Genomic DNA, 17,283 nt, shown 5'->3' with positions numbered 1-17,283 from the left:
TGGGAAGGTGGCTCAGTGGTCGAGCGCTTGCCTTGAATGCATGAGGCCTTGGGTTCAATTCCTCAGCACCACATAAGCAAAAAGAAAAAAGCTGGAAGTGGTGCTGTGGCTCAAGTGGTAGAGCGCTAGCCTTGAGCTGAAGAGCTGAGGGACAGTGCCCAGGCCCAGAGTTCAGGCCCCACGACTGGACCCCCCCCAAAAAAAAAATTGTAACAAATATGCCTATCATCTGGATGTCTCTTAAAATGCAGAATCTGATTCAGAATCTTTTGAATAGAACTAACGATTGCAAATTTCTTTTTTTGGGGGGTGGGAAGCCCAGTCGTGGGCCTGAACTCTGGGCCTGGGCACTGTCCCTCAGCTCTTCAGCTCAAGGCTAGAGCTCTACCACTTGAGCCACAGCGCCACTTCCGGCTTTTTTGTTTTTGCTTATGTGGTGCTGAGGAATTAAACCCAGGGCCTTAAGCATGCAAGGCAAGCACTCTATCACTGAGCCACCTTCCCAGCACCAATTTGTTACAATTTGAGAGGTGCTAATTTGGTAAATGTTGAAGATTCCCAAGGTCATTCACAAGCATGCAAAAATACACTATCATTTATTTTAATCAGCAGTGGTCTTGGGCTCATGATCAAGTTTTATTTACCTGCTTGAAGAACTGAGGCTCAGAAGTGGTAACTTTCATAAGGTCATAGGTATATCTAGATTCATAAGCCATTTTCTGAATCATTTTAGGACTCTGCTCCTTCTTTCTCTTCCCTTATCTCCCTCTTCTCTCCTCTGTTTCCTCTTCTAGCTTCTGTTTCCTCTTTTGCTTCTCTCTCCTCCTCTTCCAGCCTTTCCCCTCCTTCTTCTCTCTCCCATTCCCTCTCAGGACAAAAGGATACCAGTGCGCAGTCCTCTTGTAACACCAGTTATTGGATTAGGGCCCTGTACTAATGGTTTCCCTTTATCTTTTTTTTCTTTTCTTGGTGCATATATTCATTTAACAAATGCTTTCTTTATTCACCAAGTTATAATAACTGAAGAGAAAAATTTGAAAGCTTTTAAGAACATTTACATTAAAAGATACTCAGAGAGCCTATACTTTTAGTAATACAGTATTTTGTTTAATTTTTATCACTTTTTTTATATTAGAAAAGTTACATGTATTTAATATTGCTTGCCAATGTGAGTAGTGGGAAGTTTTAATAGACTAAGTAATTAATCAAATTGTATTTTAAAGCTATTTCAAGCAGTGCAGAGATTGCAGAAAGTACAAACCCAGCTGAAAAAATATACACCATGCTGCAGCAGATTCAAAGCCTGAAAGTAAGTGGAAGTTACTTCATGATATAGGTGATTAGAAAATATTGATACAGATGAAGATATTCCTCAAGCAATCGATTAATAGGAACTAATACCATCTAGTGATTTCTTCATTTTTGGAGCATCATTCCCTCAATGGTAAATGGGAATACTAATGAAAACTTCCACGATTAAAATAAAATCCTACTGTGTTTTAATAAGGGAGTGAAAATAATGATAACTGGTTGTGAAAGGAGGCTCTCCAAGTAAGTGTTTTTATAGGACAGATACTGTGGAAAAAAAAGATGGATGGAAAAATACGAATCATTGTTTGCAGCCAGATTCTAAAGAAAAGAATAATTCCAGGCTCCTGTGGCTTAAGCCTTCAATACTAGTTACTCAGAAAGCTGAGATTTGAGGATTGTGCTTTAAAGTTAGCCCAGGCAGGAAAGTCTGTGAGACACTTATCTCCACTTAAGCCCCAAGTGGTAGAGCATCAGCCTTGAGCTGAGTTCAAGTCCCAATACCAGCACACACACAAATATTGAAACCTTAAAATTGCTTGTTTTTCAGGCTTGCAGAACAAAAGGGCTGATTATTTGAATAACCCTGGCCTGATCTTACCTACCTTTACGCATTATACCACCTTAAAATTCTTGTCTCCAAATACTAAGAGTACTGGGATTAGTGCTTCAACATTTGAATTTTAGATGATCATTTCAGTTTACAGCACTGAGTTGTAACTAAGTTGTTGGAATTTAGGCATTCTCTTTTTTTTTTGTCGGTCATGGGGCTTGAACTCTGGGCCTGGACACTGTCCCTCAGCTCTTCAGCTCAAGGCGAGCGCTCTACCACTTGAGCTACAGCGCCACTTCCGGTTTTCTGGTGGTGTTATTGGAGATAGGAGTCTCACTGTCTCTCCTGCCCGGGCTGGCTTTGAACCGCGATCCTCAGATCTCAGCCTCCTGAGTAGCTAGGATTACAGGCGTGAGCCCCCAGCGCCTGGCTAATTTGGGCATTCTTAAAAATCTCTAAGCTGGGTGCCAGTGGCTCACGCCTGTAATTCTAGCTACTCAGGAGGCTGAGGACAACAGTTTAAAGCTAGCCAAGCAAGAAAGTCTGTGAGACTTATATCCAATAAACTACTCAGAAAAAGCTGGAAATGGTCCTATGTCTCAAATGGCAGAGTGTGAGCCTTGAGCACAAGGAGGCTCAGGGACAGAGCCCTAGGCCCTGAGTTTAAGCCCCAGGACTGGCCCCCCCAAAACCCCAAATTCTCAACTATATTGTCCTCATTCCAACTCTCCATTACTCTCTAGGTTTTTGGTTTTTGTTTGTTTGTTTGTTTTGGATTCAGAGCCTTGACTTTGCTAGGCAAATGCTGTACCATTTGAACCATGACCTTTTTGTTCCTAGCTACTTTTTAAAAAGGTCTTGCATTTATGTCTGGGTTGGCCTGGGCCTTGATCCTCTTATTTATGCCTCCCATATAGTTTTCCCTAGGTGCCCTAGAGTTAAGTTTTCCTCTTCTTCTATAGCAGCATGTGCTTTTATAGTATGTTTTAATTGTTGTTTGTTTTGTGTAGAATTGAATGAAAAACTTTTTTTCTTCTTTCATAGTAGTGTGTAACTAACAGAGGCTATTTCATTGTCAATACTGTAAATGTAAATGAAGTTACCAGTTGCAAGAAGCTGAAATGTTACTCTGGAAGTTAGACTGAGTAGGCTGGAGAAGTGAGAATGAGTACTTTCTAAGGCTTTATTGGATTTTATTCATACAGTTCATTCATTTAACACCTATTTTCATTTAGATACTATTTTAGATTCTAGGACACAACTTTGAACATATTGAAGTCCCTAGATTAAATTCAGATGAAGAAGCTGTATCATTATTACAGTAAATATACCAGAATGTCAAATAATTACAGATTTTTTTGGGGGGGGGGGTCTAGTCGTGGGGCCTGAACTCTGGGCCTGGGCACTGTCCCTCAGCTCTTCAGCTCAAGGCTAGCACTCTACCACTTGAGCCACAGTGCCACTTCCGACTTTTTTCTTTTTTGCTTATGTGGTGCTGAGGAATCGAGCCCAGGGCCTTAAGCACGCAAGGCAAGCGCTCTACCACTGAGCCACCTTCCCAGCCCCTAGTTACAGATTTATGCAAAAAAATGAGAGAAGCTATCAGAGTCAGAGTGAGCTGTTGTAGAGTGGCAGTTAGGAAAGAGCTTTTTTAAGTAGAGGACTTGAATAATGACTAGAATGACATTAAAGGGCAAGACTAGCTTATAAATAGTCAGGAGCTTCCTAGCTAGTGGGAACTGATTGCACAAGGGAAGAATAGCAGTTGATGTATTTCACTGAAAGTAGACACATATGTTTTCCACTTGTTTCTATGGAGAAGCCCAAGGTTGATTAACAACCTTGCCCTCAGGCTGGGAAAGTGGCTCAGTGGTAGAGTGCTTGCCTGGCATGCATGAGGCCCTCGGTTCAATTCCTCAGCACCACCTAAACAGAAAAAGCCCCAACTGGCGGTGTGACTCAAGTGGTAGCTCTAGCCTCGAGCTGAAGAGCTCAGGGACAGTGCTCAGGCCCAGAGTTCAAGCCCCATGTCCGACAAAAAACAAAAACCAGTAACCTAGTCCTCAACTCCTCTGAGTAGTTTCTTTGGTGTGATGTGAAAATGTATAGTTATACGAGGTACAGTTAAGCATATGTGTTTTGATCACAGCTTGCTAGAAAATATGTTCTGCAGGACTTTTTTGTCTTTTTGTTTCATCTCTGTATCTCAGTCATATATAGCAATCTCTAGCATTTGTAGGTATTCAGTGCATATTTAATGACTAAAGCAGACAAGTCTGATGTTAAACCTAGAAATATCAGTTGTTGGAGATCACAGTACTAAAAAAGTTAATTAGAGAACCCAGAGTTTATTTAATACCTGCAGTGCAAAGTGTTGCTAAATTTTGTTGGATTGATGTATTCTTCACTAACTGCTGTCCCTGACCTTTTTGCTCTACCCCGCAAGCCATAGCTCCACCTCTGGTTTTTTTAGTAGTTCTTTGGGTTTTATGGACTTTTCTGCCTCTTTGAACGTTTATCCTTGAGGATCCTTGATCCTCTGATCTCAGCCTCCAGAGTAGCTAGGATTACAGGCCATTTATTTGGTTTTGTTTTTTTTTTGTTGTTGTTGTATTTTTTTAACTGTATTGTTTACTCGTAGTCCTCTCTTTAGATGTCAAACAGTTCTCCGTTCCTTTAGGAATATTTTTATCCCCTGCCTTCTTTCTTCTCACCTTTTCTAAAAGTCTGTCACTGACTTGCAACTCAAATTAATGTTTTGTTCATCATGACATTTACTGTATCCTTTATACTGTGTTAAGTGAACTTGAGTATTAGCAGCTCAAGTTTTTGTAGATCAGACACAATTGAGCAAGGAACTAGGTATAATAATAGACACCTTACATCTTTGCATTTTTGATAAAAGAGTTCTTTACTGTTGAATGCATTTAGATGTTTCCACAAGAGGTAATATCTGCTGTGAACAACTTGAATGATCTCTGTCCCCATCAGTTGCCAATTAAAAAATACATTAGACAGATTAGTATAAGGGAGCTTCATCTCTACCCATTATCCCTCATAATTATCAATTGTATTTCATGGTATCTGTCATCCACCACCTCATCTCATTCTAGTTATATTACTAGAAGATCTAGAAGTGGGTTAGATTTAAGCTTAAGCTTTTTGTCCCCGAAGCATTTTTTTTTTTTTTTTTTATGACCAAGGGGTCTCCCTGTGTAGTCCAGGAAGTCTTGAATTCATTATTTAGCTCAGGTTGGCCTGAATTTCCCATGCTCCCGTGTTAAAATTATAGCCATGGATCACAATGCCCAGCTAACAGTTTTTCTTTTGGAATTTTGATTTCTCAAAATAATAAAATTTCCTGTAAGTTTTCTAATGTGTTAACATTTTTACTTTAATAGTCTTTGAATTCTTCCTTCACTTATTGTCTTTAATTAAAACTTTTCCATTTATCTGTAAGTGTCATCTGGGGGAGGAAGGGACTGGTAACTGGGGCTTGCACTCAGGACCTTGATTCTGTCCATTCACTTTTTTGCTTAAGGCTGGCGCTGTATCACTTGAGGCATACCAGCTTTTTGTTAGTCAGTTAAAGATAAGAGACTCCTGCTTGTTGAACTGCTATCCTTGGATCCCAGCCTCTTGTGCACATAGGACTGACTGCAGGTGTGAGCCACCGACCTGCTAATATATGTTCTTGATTGAGTTTCTGAGTTGTGTTTATATTCCATTGTTCCTTACTGCATTACATTTTGTTCAGTTCCTTCTTCAAGTAAGTCTAAAAAGCACATTCAAATCTCACTTTGAATGTGGGTGCCAGTGGCTCACACCTGTAATCCTAGCTACTCAGGAGGCTGAGATCTGAGGATCACTCACTATTCAAAACCAGCCTGGGCAGGAAAGTCCATGAGACTCTTTATCTCCTATTAACCACCAGAAAACTGGAAGTGATGCTGGGGCTCAAGTGGTAGAGCGCTTGCCTAGAGTTCAAGCCCATGACTGACCCTCCCCCCCCCCCCCAAAAAAAAAAAAATCTCACTTTTTTTTTTTTGGTTTTGCTTTAGTTTTTTGGTCGTGGGGCTTGAATTGAGCCTGGGTGCTGTCACTGAACTTTTTCGCTCAAGGCTATATAGCATTCCACCACTTTGAGCCACAGCACTAGTTCTGGTTTTCCTGTGGTTAATTGGAGATAAGAGTCTCATGGACTTTCTTGCCTGGGATGGCTTTGAATCCTTGGTTTTCACAATCCTTAGTTTTCAGCCTCTTGAGTAGCTAGGATTACAAGTGTGAGCCACTAGTGCCCGACTGTGTGTGTGTGTTTGCCAGTCCTGGGGCTTGAACTCAGGGGCCTGGGCAATGTCTCTGAGCTTCTTTTGTTCAAGCTCGTACTCTACCACTTGAGCCACAGCCACTTCCAGCCTTTTCTATTTATGTGGTACTGAGGAATAGAACATAGGGCTTCATGAATGAATGCTAGGCAAGCACTCTACCACTAAGCCACATTCGCAGCCTGTGTGTGTGTGTGTGTGTGTGTGTGTGTGTGTGTGTGTGTGTGTGTGTGTTTAGGAGATGTAAGGAAGTTCTTTGGTTGTAATGTTTTGTTCCAAGATGAGGTTTTCATTTTGAATCCTACTTTTCTTGAATTATATTATCCTTAAAATGCCATTTTTTTTCTCTCAAGAGCTCATTATTCTTTGGGTTATTCTTCTGAATCCTGAAAACTCCATTGCATTTTCAGATGGTTTTCTTGGCTAAGTGGCTACAGTAAATTTTACCCTTGACTGAACACTTGGCATATCCTCTTCTGGGTGTAATACTTACTACTTACCACTAGGTGGGACTGCAGGTCACTCATTTTTATGTCTTTAAAAAGCTATCTTTAGGAAGGTAGGTCTAATACATTATCTTGTAAAGAAATGCAAGAAATGGCATAAAGAATTCTAAGAGCTGGATACTGATGGCTCACGCCTGTAATCCTAGCTACTCAGGGGTCTGAGATCTGAGGATCTCAGATCTTGTCAACTAGGACAGGAAAGTTTGTGAGACTCTTGCCTCCAATTAGTCATAGAAAATGTTGGAAGTGACACTGTGGCTTAAGTGGTAGAACACTAACCTTGAGCAAAAAGAGCCTAGGACAGCACCCAGACCCAGAGTTCAAGACCCAGGTCTGGAAAAAAAGAGAGAATATTTAGAAATGAAGATAAAGGCACTATTGCTAACATATAAGTGTATTTTTCCTGTATGTGCTGGAAGTGTATAGTGTATAATAAGGGAACCTTTAAAAAGGGAAGGAAATAATGAGTTAGGTTGATTTTTTTATTGTTCTTATGAACATCAAATGGTAAGGATATTAAGTGCTTCATACAAAAGATTATTTGCAGTTAAAACTGTTTGATTATAAGACCCAGAGCCTCTTAGTGAGAAAAATCGCCTCCACAAATTCGCTACCACAAATCCAGATAGTAGGATGAGACTGTTGCTTCTCTGTGTTTGCTACTGAAGACCAAGTTTTTAAGCTCTCTGTTATGAGGCTTTTTTGAAGAGAGTATGATTACTGACCATATCATCATCCACTTAAATCTGGCATGTTTACTATATTTCCATACTTGTTTTTTTTTTGTGTGTGTGTGCTGGTACTGGGGCTTGGACTCAGGGCCCCTGGTACTAGGGATTGAACTAAGGGCCTCACATTCTCACTTGGCTTATTTTGCTCAAGACTGGTACAATACTGCTTGAGGCACAGCACCATTTCTGGTCTTTCTATTGGTTAATTGGAGATATAGTCTCTTAGGTTTGTTTCTCTTGGCTGGCTTCAAACCATAATCCTTAGATCTTAGACTCCTGAACAGTGAGGATTATAGGCAGACATTGGCACATGGACATACTTTCTTGATATGTGTTTAATAAGAGAAATATATGGCTATTTGTAGCTCTTGAGGAGTTGCATAATTTTAGGAGTAGGCAAGAGAAAGCAGGAAAAAGGTCTTCCTTGATGTTATATGTTTTGTTTAATATTTTTTTCCTTCCAAATGGATCAATTTTTAAAAGTCCACATGAAGTGTAGTTCTTTTTTTATTTACTTTTATTTTTTTATTTTTATTTTTTGCCAGTCATGGGCCTGAATTCTGGGTCTGGGCACTGTCCCTGAGCTCTTCAGCTCAAGGCTAGCACCACTGTACCACTTCCTGCTTTTTCTGTTTAGGTGGTGCTGAGGAATTGAACCTAGGGCCTCATGCATGCAAGGCAAGCACTCTACCACTGAGCTACCTTCCCAGTCTCCTGAAATGTAGCTCTTTACCTTAAGTGTATTTGGAAATATAGTATATGGCAACGTCTTTGGTCTCCAGGAAGTGTTACTAATTAATCCATTTTTTTGCAGGGATACAAAGATATATAATGCATGTACAGAGAAGATTTTTGTCCAAATTACTAAAACTGAAATGAATTTAAATACTGCACTGGGACTATCATGTTTGAAATCACTTTGGGTTTTGTCAAAAGTCTCATGGCTGAGAATGGTAATACATATCTCTACTTCTAGTACATGAGATGAAAGCAAGAAGATTCTGAGTTTGAGAGCCCTCTAGTTTGAATGGCCAACCTAGACAGAGCAAGGTCTTGTCTCAAAAGAAAAAAAGTCTTCTTCCTTACCTTACTTTAATTTCTTGGATAAATACTGTTCTTTACCCTAACATCATTTGTTATTTTTTAAGTTTTGAACTCAAGGCCTGTACTCACTGACTCACTGTCCCTGAGCTTTTTATCAAGGTAGTGTTTTACCATTTGAGCCATGGACCTCTACTTCCAGCTTTTTTTTTTTTTTTGTGGTGAATTGGAGATAAGAATCCATGGGCTGGGAATGTGACTTAGTGGTCTAGTACTTACCTGGCATGTGTGAAGCCCTGGGTTCAATTCCTCAGTACCACATAAACAGAAAAAGCTGGACGTGGTGCTGTGGCTCAAGTGGTAGAGTGCTAGCCTTGAGCAAAAGAAAATCAGGGACAGAGCTCAAGCCCTAGGACTGGCATAAAAAAAAAAAAGTGTCCTTCTGGGACTGGCTTCAAACCAGGATTTTCATATCTCAGCTTCCCTGAGTAGCTAGGATTACAGGTGTGAGCAACTGGTGTCTGACTACATCTGTTGTTATGGATACTCTAGTTATATTTTCATTCCTTGATCAGTTTTCCTTGATTCTTGCTGATTTTGACTTTTACATAGTCAGAGCTCTTGAAAGACAGATATAAAAACCTGAATTCACAGACTGTCCAGTTCACCTACTGAAAGTGTGTACACTTTCACTGGTTCAGTGTATGTACGGTTGTGCAACTATCCACTAAAACCAATTTTGTTATCTTTTCAGTGTTACAAATAGAAACCATTCCCATCAATAGTTATTCAACATTTTCCTATAATCCCTTTACTTACTTTTTGGTTACTTACAGTTCATATAAGTAGAATCACTGTGTGTGTGTGTGTGTGTGTGTGTGTGTGTGTGTGTGTGTGTGTGTGTGTGTGTGTGTGTGTGTGTGTGTGTGTGTGTGTGTGTCTGGCTCCTTTCACTTAGCTCTGTGTGTGTGTGTGTGTGTGTGTGTGTGTGTCTGGCTCCTTTCACTTAGCTTACTGTTTCCAGGTTTCATTAATGTATTACTAGCATCTTAATGAATTTTGTTCCTTTTGTAGGACAAACAGTAGTCCACTGTATAAAATTCTACAGGATGAACTACCTGTTTGTCCCATGATTAAGTTGTTTTCACTTCTGGGCTAGTATGCATAATGCTGTGAACATTGTGTACACATTTTGTTGTGAGTATACTCATTTGTCTTCAGTATATTCCTAGAGGTGGAATTGCTGGATTGTATAGTGTCTCTGTGTTTAACATTTTGAGGATCTATTAGACCTTCCTCAGAGGCTGTGCAAATTTATATTCCCATCAGCAGTGTTAAGGGTTCTGATTTTGCTTCTGTGCCTCCGATTATCTTAGTTTTCCTTTGGCTGTACAAGAGATTGAACCCAGGGCCTTGTGATGGTAAGCAGACCTTCTTAACTACACAGAGCTACCCCTCCTGCCCATTTTCTGTTTTTTTGTTTTTTGTTTTTTTTTTTTGAGGCAAGATTTCACATTAGAACTCCCGCTAATGTTGAACTCCACTAGGGAATCACTGTCTTTTCGACTGTAAGCTTTGTAGTGAATAGAAATAAAGTTGTTATGTGTTTTTCTTTTAATATTGATTTTCATTTCCCTAAGGATTAATGTTGAACATCTCTTCAAATGATTATTAGTGATTTTGTATCTTGTTCATGTTGCTGGTCAGATTCTTTGCCTGATTTTAGATTGATTTACCTTCGTATTACTAAATTGTTAGAGTTCATTTTAAAATTTGGCTTGTATCATTTGTAGAGGGGAGGAATTTCATTGTTACATCCCCACAATTTCACACTATATTCTAATCAATTTCACTTCCTCTGTGCATTTCCTACCCTTCTCCAAACAATATTATCTCAGACAGGTTACCTTGTTCTGTTTAAGTAGTTGCAAATAATCTATTTCAACAATATTAACCTTTATTCTCTCAGTTAGCATACTCCCCTCTCCTTACTCCTCACTGGCCTACAGTCTGTTTGTCCTCCACCCTATCTACCCATTGATTATCAGCTTTTGTGAATTTCTCTAGACTGTTTTCATAATATGCAGAGTGTCCCAATTATTCATTTTATTGTTTCATTCTCTTTTCCTGCTCCTGCTAAATAGTCTCCTTAGCTTGATTCATGTTCTGTGTTCAACCATCTAAGCAATTAGGTATGTAGATAAGTTTTTATACTTAACGTGCATTGGCTTGTCTCAATATGATGTCTTCTAGTTGTATCCACTTTTGTACAAATGACAATTTTATTTTTATTTAATAATCTCTAATATGTATATACATATGTCTATATGAATGCATATGTCTATACACAAATTTTCTTTGTATATTTTCATACTCAATACAAGTTCCTCATTATGTATATGATATGTGAATATTTCATTCTACACTTTCTTTCTTTCTTTTATTATTGTGAAAATACCATTTGTTTTGTTGTCACATCCCTGGTTTTGTGCCAGTGCGATGACTGTCTTGGTTACTTTAATTTTGTACTCAGTTTTGAAATTAGGGCATGCAACTCTATTTTTTTCAAGTTTCACCTTCAACTTTTTATATATATATAAAAATTTGGGACCCTTGCATTTTCATATAAATTTTTGTATCATTTTCTTAATTTCCTGCAAAACAAAACAGAGGGGTTACACTTACATGGGCAAGATAGTACATTTCTTATCAAGCATTGTTGCCTCCTCTGTTTCCCCTTACCATCCCTACCCCTCTCCACCCCCCACCCCCCACACCCTACTATCCCCTCACCCCCCCCCCCCCCATTCTACATTTTCTTGGTGATATCATTAGGGTACATTTTAAAATTTTGGTAGACTTCTTTTTCCTTGTATTTTAGAATTGCTTTGAGAATACTTGCTGAACTCAAGGTCATTTGTTCTGATATTTTGTGAGTTGTCTTTTTCTCATGACGTTCTACTGCTTGAGCCATCCCTCTATTTCCTATATATGGATATTTGTTTTGTTGTCACATCCCTGGTTTTGTGCCAGTGCGATGACTGTCTTGGTTACTTTAATTTTGTACTCAGTTTTGAAATTAGGGCATGCAACTCTATTTTTTTCAAGTTTCACCTTCAACTTTTTATATATATATAAAAATTTGGGACCCTTGCATTTTCATATAAATTTTTGTATCATTTTCTTAATTTCCTGCAAAACAAAAAGGTCAGGTAGAAGTTGGGCACCAGTGGCTCATGCTTGTAATTCTAGCTACTCAGGAGGCTGAGATCCTAGAATGAGCATTTAAAATCAGCCCCCAGAGGAAAGTCCATGAGATTCTTATCTCTAGTTAACCAACTCCAAACTGGAAATGGAGCTGTTACAGGCTCAAAGTGTTAGAGCACTAGCCTAGAGCAAAAAAGCACAAAGACAGTTCCCAGGCCCTGAATTCAAGCCCTATGGCCAACAAAAAAAATAAATAAAAATAAAAAAGGCAGGTAGACTGTTAATACCAATTAAACTGAGTTTATAGATAAACTCTTTTTTTAGAACAGTGTTCCAGTTAGGAAGTTGAAATATCTTTTTCATTGATTTTAGGATTTTAATTTCCTTCAGCAGTATTTTGTCCTTCTCAGAGTACAATTTTGTACTTATTTTGTTAAGGGTTTTCAGAAGTCTAATCCTTCACATATTTGTAAATGGAATTGTTTATTTGATTTAATTTTCATGTTATTACTGGTATAGTGAAATACAACTGATTTTGTATTCTGTCTTGTATACTATTTCATTGAACTTGTGAATTAATTTCTAACAGGTTAATGGATGCCTTGCATTTCCTAAGTACACAATTATGTCATATATTTTTTTTTTTGCTTTCTAATTTGAATACCTTATAGATTTAGTAAGATTTTCCAATACAGTGTTGAATATGTAATGAGGGAAGGTAACTTTTTCTTGTCCTTGCCCTGAAAAAGCATACAGTGTTTAACAATTATTAGGCATGAAGTTAACTGTGATGAGTTTTTCCTAGATACTATTTATGAGGAGATTGAGGAAATTCCTTTTTATTTTTAGTTTATTATGTATTTTCTTTGTTAGTGCATTTGTTTGGGATAGGTTTTTTTCTGTGTAGCCCAGGCTTGCCTCTTTTTGTCCTTGAGTGCTGGGATCACAGTTGATATTTTTAACAGCATTTCTTGAGTAGGCTTTTATCTTTGCGGGGCACCAGTAGCTTACACTGTTACACTTTAACAGCTACAGCTACTCAGGAGGCTGAGATTTGAGGATATTGGCTCAAAGGAGCCCTGGCGGTAAAATCCTCCAGACCCTTATCTCTTAGTTGACCACCAAAACTGGAGGTGGAACTGTGACTCAAGTGGTAGAGTGCTAGCCTTGAGTAAAAACTCTCATGGATAGCATTCAGGCCTTAAGTTCAAGCCCAGGACTGGCACAATATATAAATATATATATATTACTTTTGGTAGCAGATATGATGTCAAGAGGTAATTGTCAATAAGTAAGAGCATTACTCTTTCCGTTCTTTTCTGCTCTTACCCAAGGATAAAATTGGGTGCTAGTATGTGGTAAACAGTTATAACTGCAATCTTATTTTATAATAATAGCAGATATACAATAATAGGCCAATGGTATTTTTTGTTTGTTTTGCTTATGTTGAGATAGTATATCATTATGCACTCTAGGACTGTCCTGTGTAGCTCCGGGGAACTTGAACTCATGGTTTTCTAGCCTCTACCTTGTCTGGCATTGGTGTTTAATCACAACTTAAGAACTTTGGATTTTTTGTATGTGTGATCTCCCAGTCCCCAATTTACTAGTGTCTTATTTATGAAGTAATATTTTATAGGCAGTTTCCTTTAAAGAAAAAATGATTTCTATAAATCATTTTACATTTCAAAATGGTTTTAAGTTTGGAAAGAGCATGGGTGGTATGTAGAAAAGGTAGAAATTGGTTAGAAACCAGAAGAGGTAAAAGAAGTAAAAGATTATTTAAGACAGAAGCTTTTCTCTCCGTTTGGGTTTTTTATTATGTCAAATATATATTCAGGTATGTTCACATATCATTGCAGGTTTCCATGGATCTCAACAGTGCCAGCACTGTAGTTCTTCAGGTCTTAACACAGGCTACTAGTCAGGATACTTCTGTTTTAAAACCAGCTGAAGAACAGTTGAAACAGTGGGAGACACAGCCAGGTTTCTATTCAGTGTTGCTGGTAAGTTGTTCCAAAGTTCTTTATTTTTGATATGAGGAAACACTATTATTTTAATAGTTCTATAATAGCCTACCTTTTGTGATATTTTAGTTAACCTGATCCAAGTGTTTTGCTGCCATTGACTACCAACATCTTTTTAAGACATGGCTTATTGAGAGTATTTAAGAAAATTGTTGGTGGATTAACATTTGGGATCTTTCCTTTACCCTGTATTTTAATTATTACTCTTGACAAAAGAAGCCATTTGCTTTGGCTATATATTTTATGGGTTAGTGACTTTCATACATTCACTGTCTGAATGTAACATTCTGTGTAAATAATCGAACGAAGTATTTGTAGTATTTGTTCAGAAGACCCACTTGGATGATTTTTCAATTTTAGCACATGAATGCTGACAGGAATATTGGTTGTACATTTTCATATTTTGTCCTTAGTCTAGTTAATTTATATTATTTGTGTTGTTCTGGTTTCTATTTCAGTATTGGGTTCAGAATATCATGCTCAGTATTTTTTTTTTCTTTTTCTTCAGCGCTCACCACGGAGGCATAACCCCCTTCACATGATTTCATTTAAAACATTATGTTCTTTTAAAACATTATTTCATTTAAAACATTATCTTCTACCGTCTAAAAATTTCATCTGTTGAAATACCAAAACTTTTCCTTATGGGAAATTAGCATAATAGTTATGAACAGTATATACTTTAAACTGTTCTTATTTAAAGTCTTTGATTAATTAATCAAAATAGTTTTCTCAGTGCCAGAATAAAATAAGCCTTCTTGTATTGAGAGCTTTTCCTCTTAAATTCTTCTGAAAATTGAGAACCTTGATTGATGTTTGCAATTTTATTTTTGTTGAAGGTCATGACAAGTGAGTCAAAACTGACCCTGGATTTGTGCCTGGGTTACAATTCAGGGCAAAATTGTTAACTTGTAAAATAGAATAATATTGTCATTGACATACATGTTTTTGACTTCGTGGCTGAGAAGTTTGAATTGTTCATTAAAAATTGAAAAAGATACTGATCATGACTCTGGGGGAAATTAAGTGCGTAGACTCATTGGTATTCTAAGATGAAAGTTGGTTTAGTAACAGGTAAATAAACAGATTGATTTTAAATAACATTTAAGAAAATGCCATTGTTCTTACCCACATAATCCAGTATCATGTTTGTAAAATTGAAGCATAATATAAATTTCTAGAAAATCGCTAAATGCTTTTACTCTTTATGCTTTTATTTAAATGAATATTCCCTCTGGCTGCAGGTGTCTCTCAAGTGGTAAAGTACTAGCCATGAGTGAAAGAAACAGGCCTTGAGTTCATGCTTCAGTACTAGCACATCCTAAAAAAAATACAAAAGAATGCATATACTTTAATTATCCTTATACTTTTTCACTAAAATATAAAATGTTTTTAGAATTTTTCATCTTAGTTATTTTTGTACCTTTCAAATTAATAGACTTCCTGACTGTGTATTTTCTGTGTGTGTGTGTGTGTATGTGTATGTGTATATGTGTATATGTGTATATGTGTATGTGTATGTAGGATGTAAGATTATATTTGCTTGTTTCTGAGTTTAATTTTTTTTGGGGGGGTCTGGTCGTGGGGCCTGAACTCTGGGCCTGGGTGTTGTCCCTCAGCTCTTCAGCTCAAGGCTAGCACTCTACCACTTGAGCCACAGTGCCACTTCTGGCTTTTTTCTTTTTGCTTATGTGGTGCTGAGGAATCGAACCCAGGGCCTCAGGCATGCAAGGCAAGCACTCTACCACTGAGCCACCTTCCCAGCCCTTAATTTTTTTTTTTTTTTTTACTAATTTTCAACCATACCTACAAGTAGAATAGCATAATAAGTTTTCATGTTTATTAATTACTCAACAAATTCTTTTTTTGGTCCGGTCGTGGGGTCTGAATGCTGGGCCTGGGCGCTGTCCCTCAGCTCAAGGCTAGCGCTCTACCACTTGAGCCATAGCACCACTTCTGGCTTTTTTTTTTCTGCTTATGTGGTGCTGAGGCATTGAACCCAGGGCCTCATGCATACAAGGCAAGCACTCTACCACTGAGCCACCTTCTCAGCCCCTACTCAACAAATTCTTATTCAGACTGGCTTGAACTCATAATGTTCCTCACTCAGACTCCTTATTTCTAAGACTTTAGGCATATGCACCACATTTGATTATATAGGCATGCTTCATTGTATGAATTATAGAAGCACATGTATTTAGAAAATACAAATGTGATATATATGTATGATATATATATGTATCTATATATATATGTATCTATATAGATACATATATATAGATAGATGAGATGTCTTTTTAACTGGTATTCGGCTTGAACTCAATGGCTTCAAGGTAGGTTAGCTTGCTTGCTCATCACTGGTGCTTTATATAATGATACTACTTAAAACATTTAATTTATGTTTATCCATGCTTTATAGTGGGTATATTAATATACTTCAAAATGATTTCATTTTTATTCTAATATTTTTTATTCACAGAATATTTTCACCAACCATACTTTAGATATAAATGTAAGGTGGCTTGCTGTGCTCTACTTTAAGAATGGAATTGATCGTTACTGGAGACGTGTAGCACCTCAGTAAGTTCCATGAGTCCCCCATTGTATTACTTTCCAAACTCAAGAAGGATAATAATGAACCCATTCATGGAAAGAATTAGTGCTTATTATATATACTCTTACTTACCTTGTTGGCTTTATACCACTTGACCCATGCTCCTATCCCTGTTTTTTGCAGGTTAATTGGAAATAGAATCTTACAGACTTTTTTACCCAGGCTGCCATCAATCTGTGATCTTTTGATCTCAGCCTCTTGAGTAGTTAGGTTTATGGGTGTGAACCACTGGTGCCTTGCTCTTTTTTATTTATTTGTGAAAGAACTGGTCTCTTTGATTACCAAGTGTTCAAGTAGTGGAAATGATTTACATGTTTGCCCAAACCAATTAGTCTCATATTTAAGTGTTTTTATTGTTAGGTGACCTTTTTTTGTGATCAATTTATCTTTTGTAGTGCTCTCTCAGAGGAGGAGAAATGTACATTGCGTGCAGGGCTCATCACCAACTTCAATGAACCAATAAACCAGGTTAGTGACAAAATGAATTATTCTCTCAACTTTCTCTTCTTTACTATATCTACTTTGTTTCATGATATTAACCAATGAAATATTACATCATTACTTTCATTTGTGATACTTATGCATAACCTCTCTACTGGTTCTTAAATGTTGAGGTCCTCTTGGCTGTTAAGAACTTTGGTTATCTGGGTATGGTAGCTTATGTCTGTAATCTTAGCAAATCTTATCACATTACTAGGCCAGCCTGGGGAAAAAGATCACTCAACTCTATATCGACGGACAGGAGCTGGATGTAGGGCACATACCGCTACTGGGAGAAGCATAAAATAGAAGAACATTCAATCCAAACCAAAACCAAGACTATATCTCAAAATAACCAGTACAAATGGGGCTGTAGGCATGGCTCAGTGGCATCTGCCTAGCAAGCACAAGGCCCTGAGTTCAAAGCCTGATACTGTCCCATCGTCTTCTAAAAATTTTTTTAGTTATATTTGGCTGTTTATTAATTAAAA

General features: G+C 37.7%; 1 protein-coding gene across 3 annotated transcripts in view; it reads left to right on the top strand.

Moving 5' to 3' along the window:
* The window catches only part of Ipo11 (importin 11), a 127,366-nt gene that overhangs the window by 2,522 nt on the left and 107,561 nt on the right, over positions 1 to 17,283 (top strand). For 2 of the 3 annotated variants that reach the window (XM_042690747.1, XM_042690749.1), the window contains exons 2-5: positions 1,224 to 1,309; positions 13,534 to 13,677; positions 16,178 to 16,278; positions 16,708 to 16,780. In XM_042690747.1, the coding sequence (XP_042546681.1) occupies positions 1,283 to 1,309; positions 13,534 to 13,677; positions 16,178 to 16,278; positions 16,708 to 16,780 (345 nt within the window). In that variant the 5' untranslated portion in view covers positions 1,224 to 1,282. The remainder of the gene's footprint in view (positions 1 to 1,223; positions 1,310 to 13,533; positions 13,678 to 16,177; positions 16,279 to 16,707; positions 16,781 to 17,283) is intronic. The other variant, XM_042690748.1, reaches the window with a different exon arrangement.

The sequence above is a fragment of the Dipodomys spectabilis genome, unplaced genomic scaffold, assembly GCF_019054845.1.
Source record: "Dipodomys spectabilis isolate Male_0828 unplaced genomic scaffold, ASM1905484v1 ptg000140l, whole genome shotgun sequence".
Taxonomy (NCBI): Eukaryota; Metazoa; Chordata; class Mammalia; order Rodentia; family Heteromyidae; genus Dipodomys; species Dipodomys spectabilis.
This window is presented reverse-complemented; position numbering and strand designations above follow the sequence as displayed.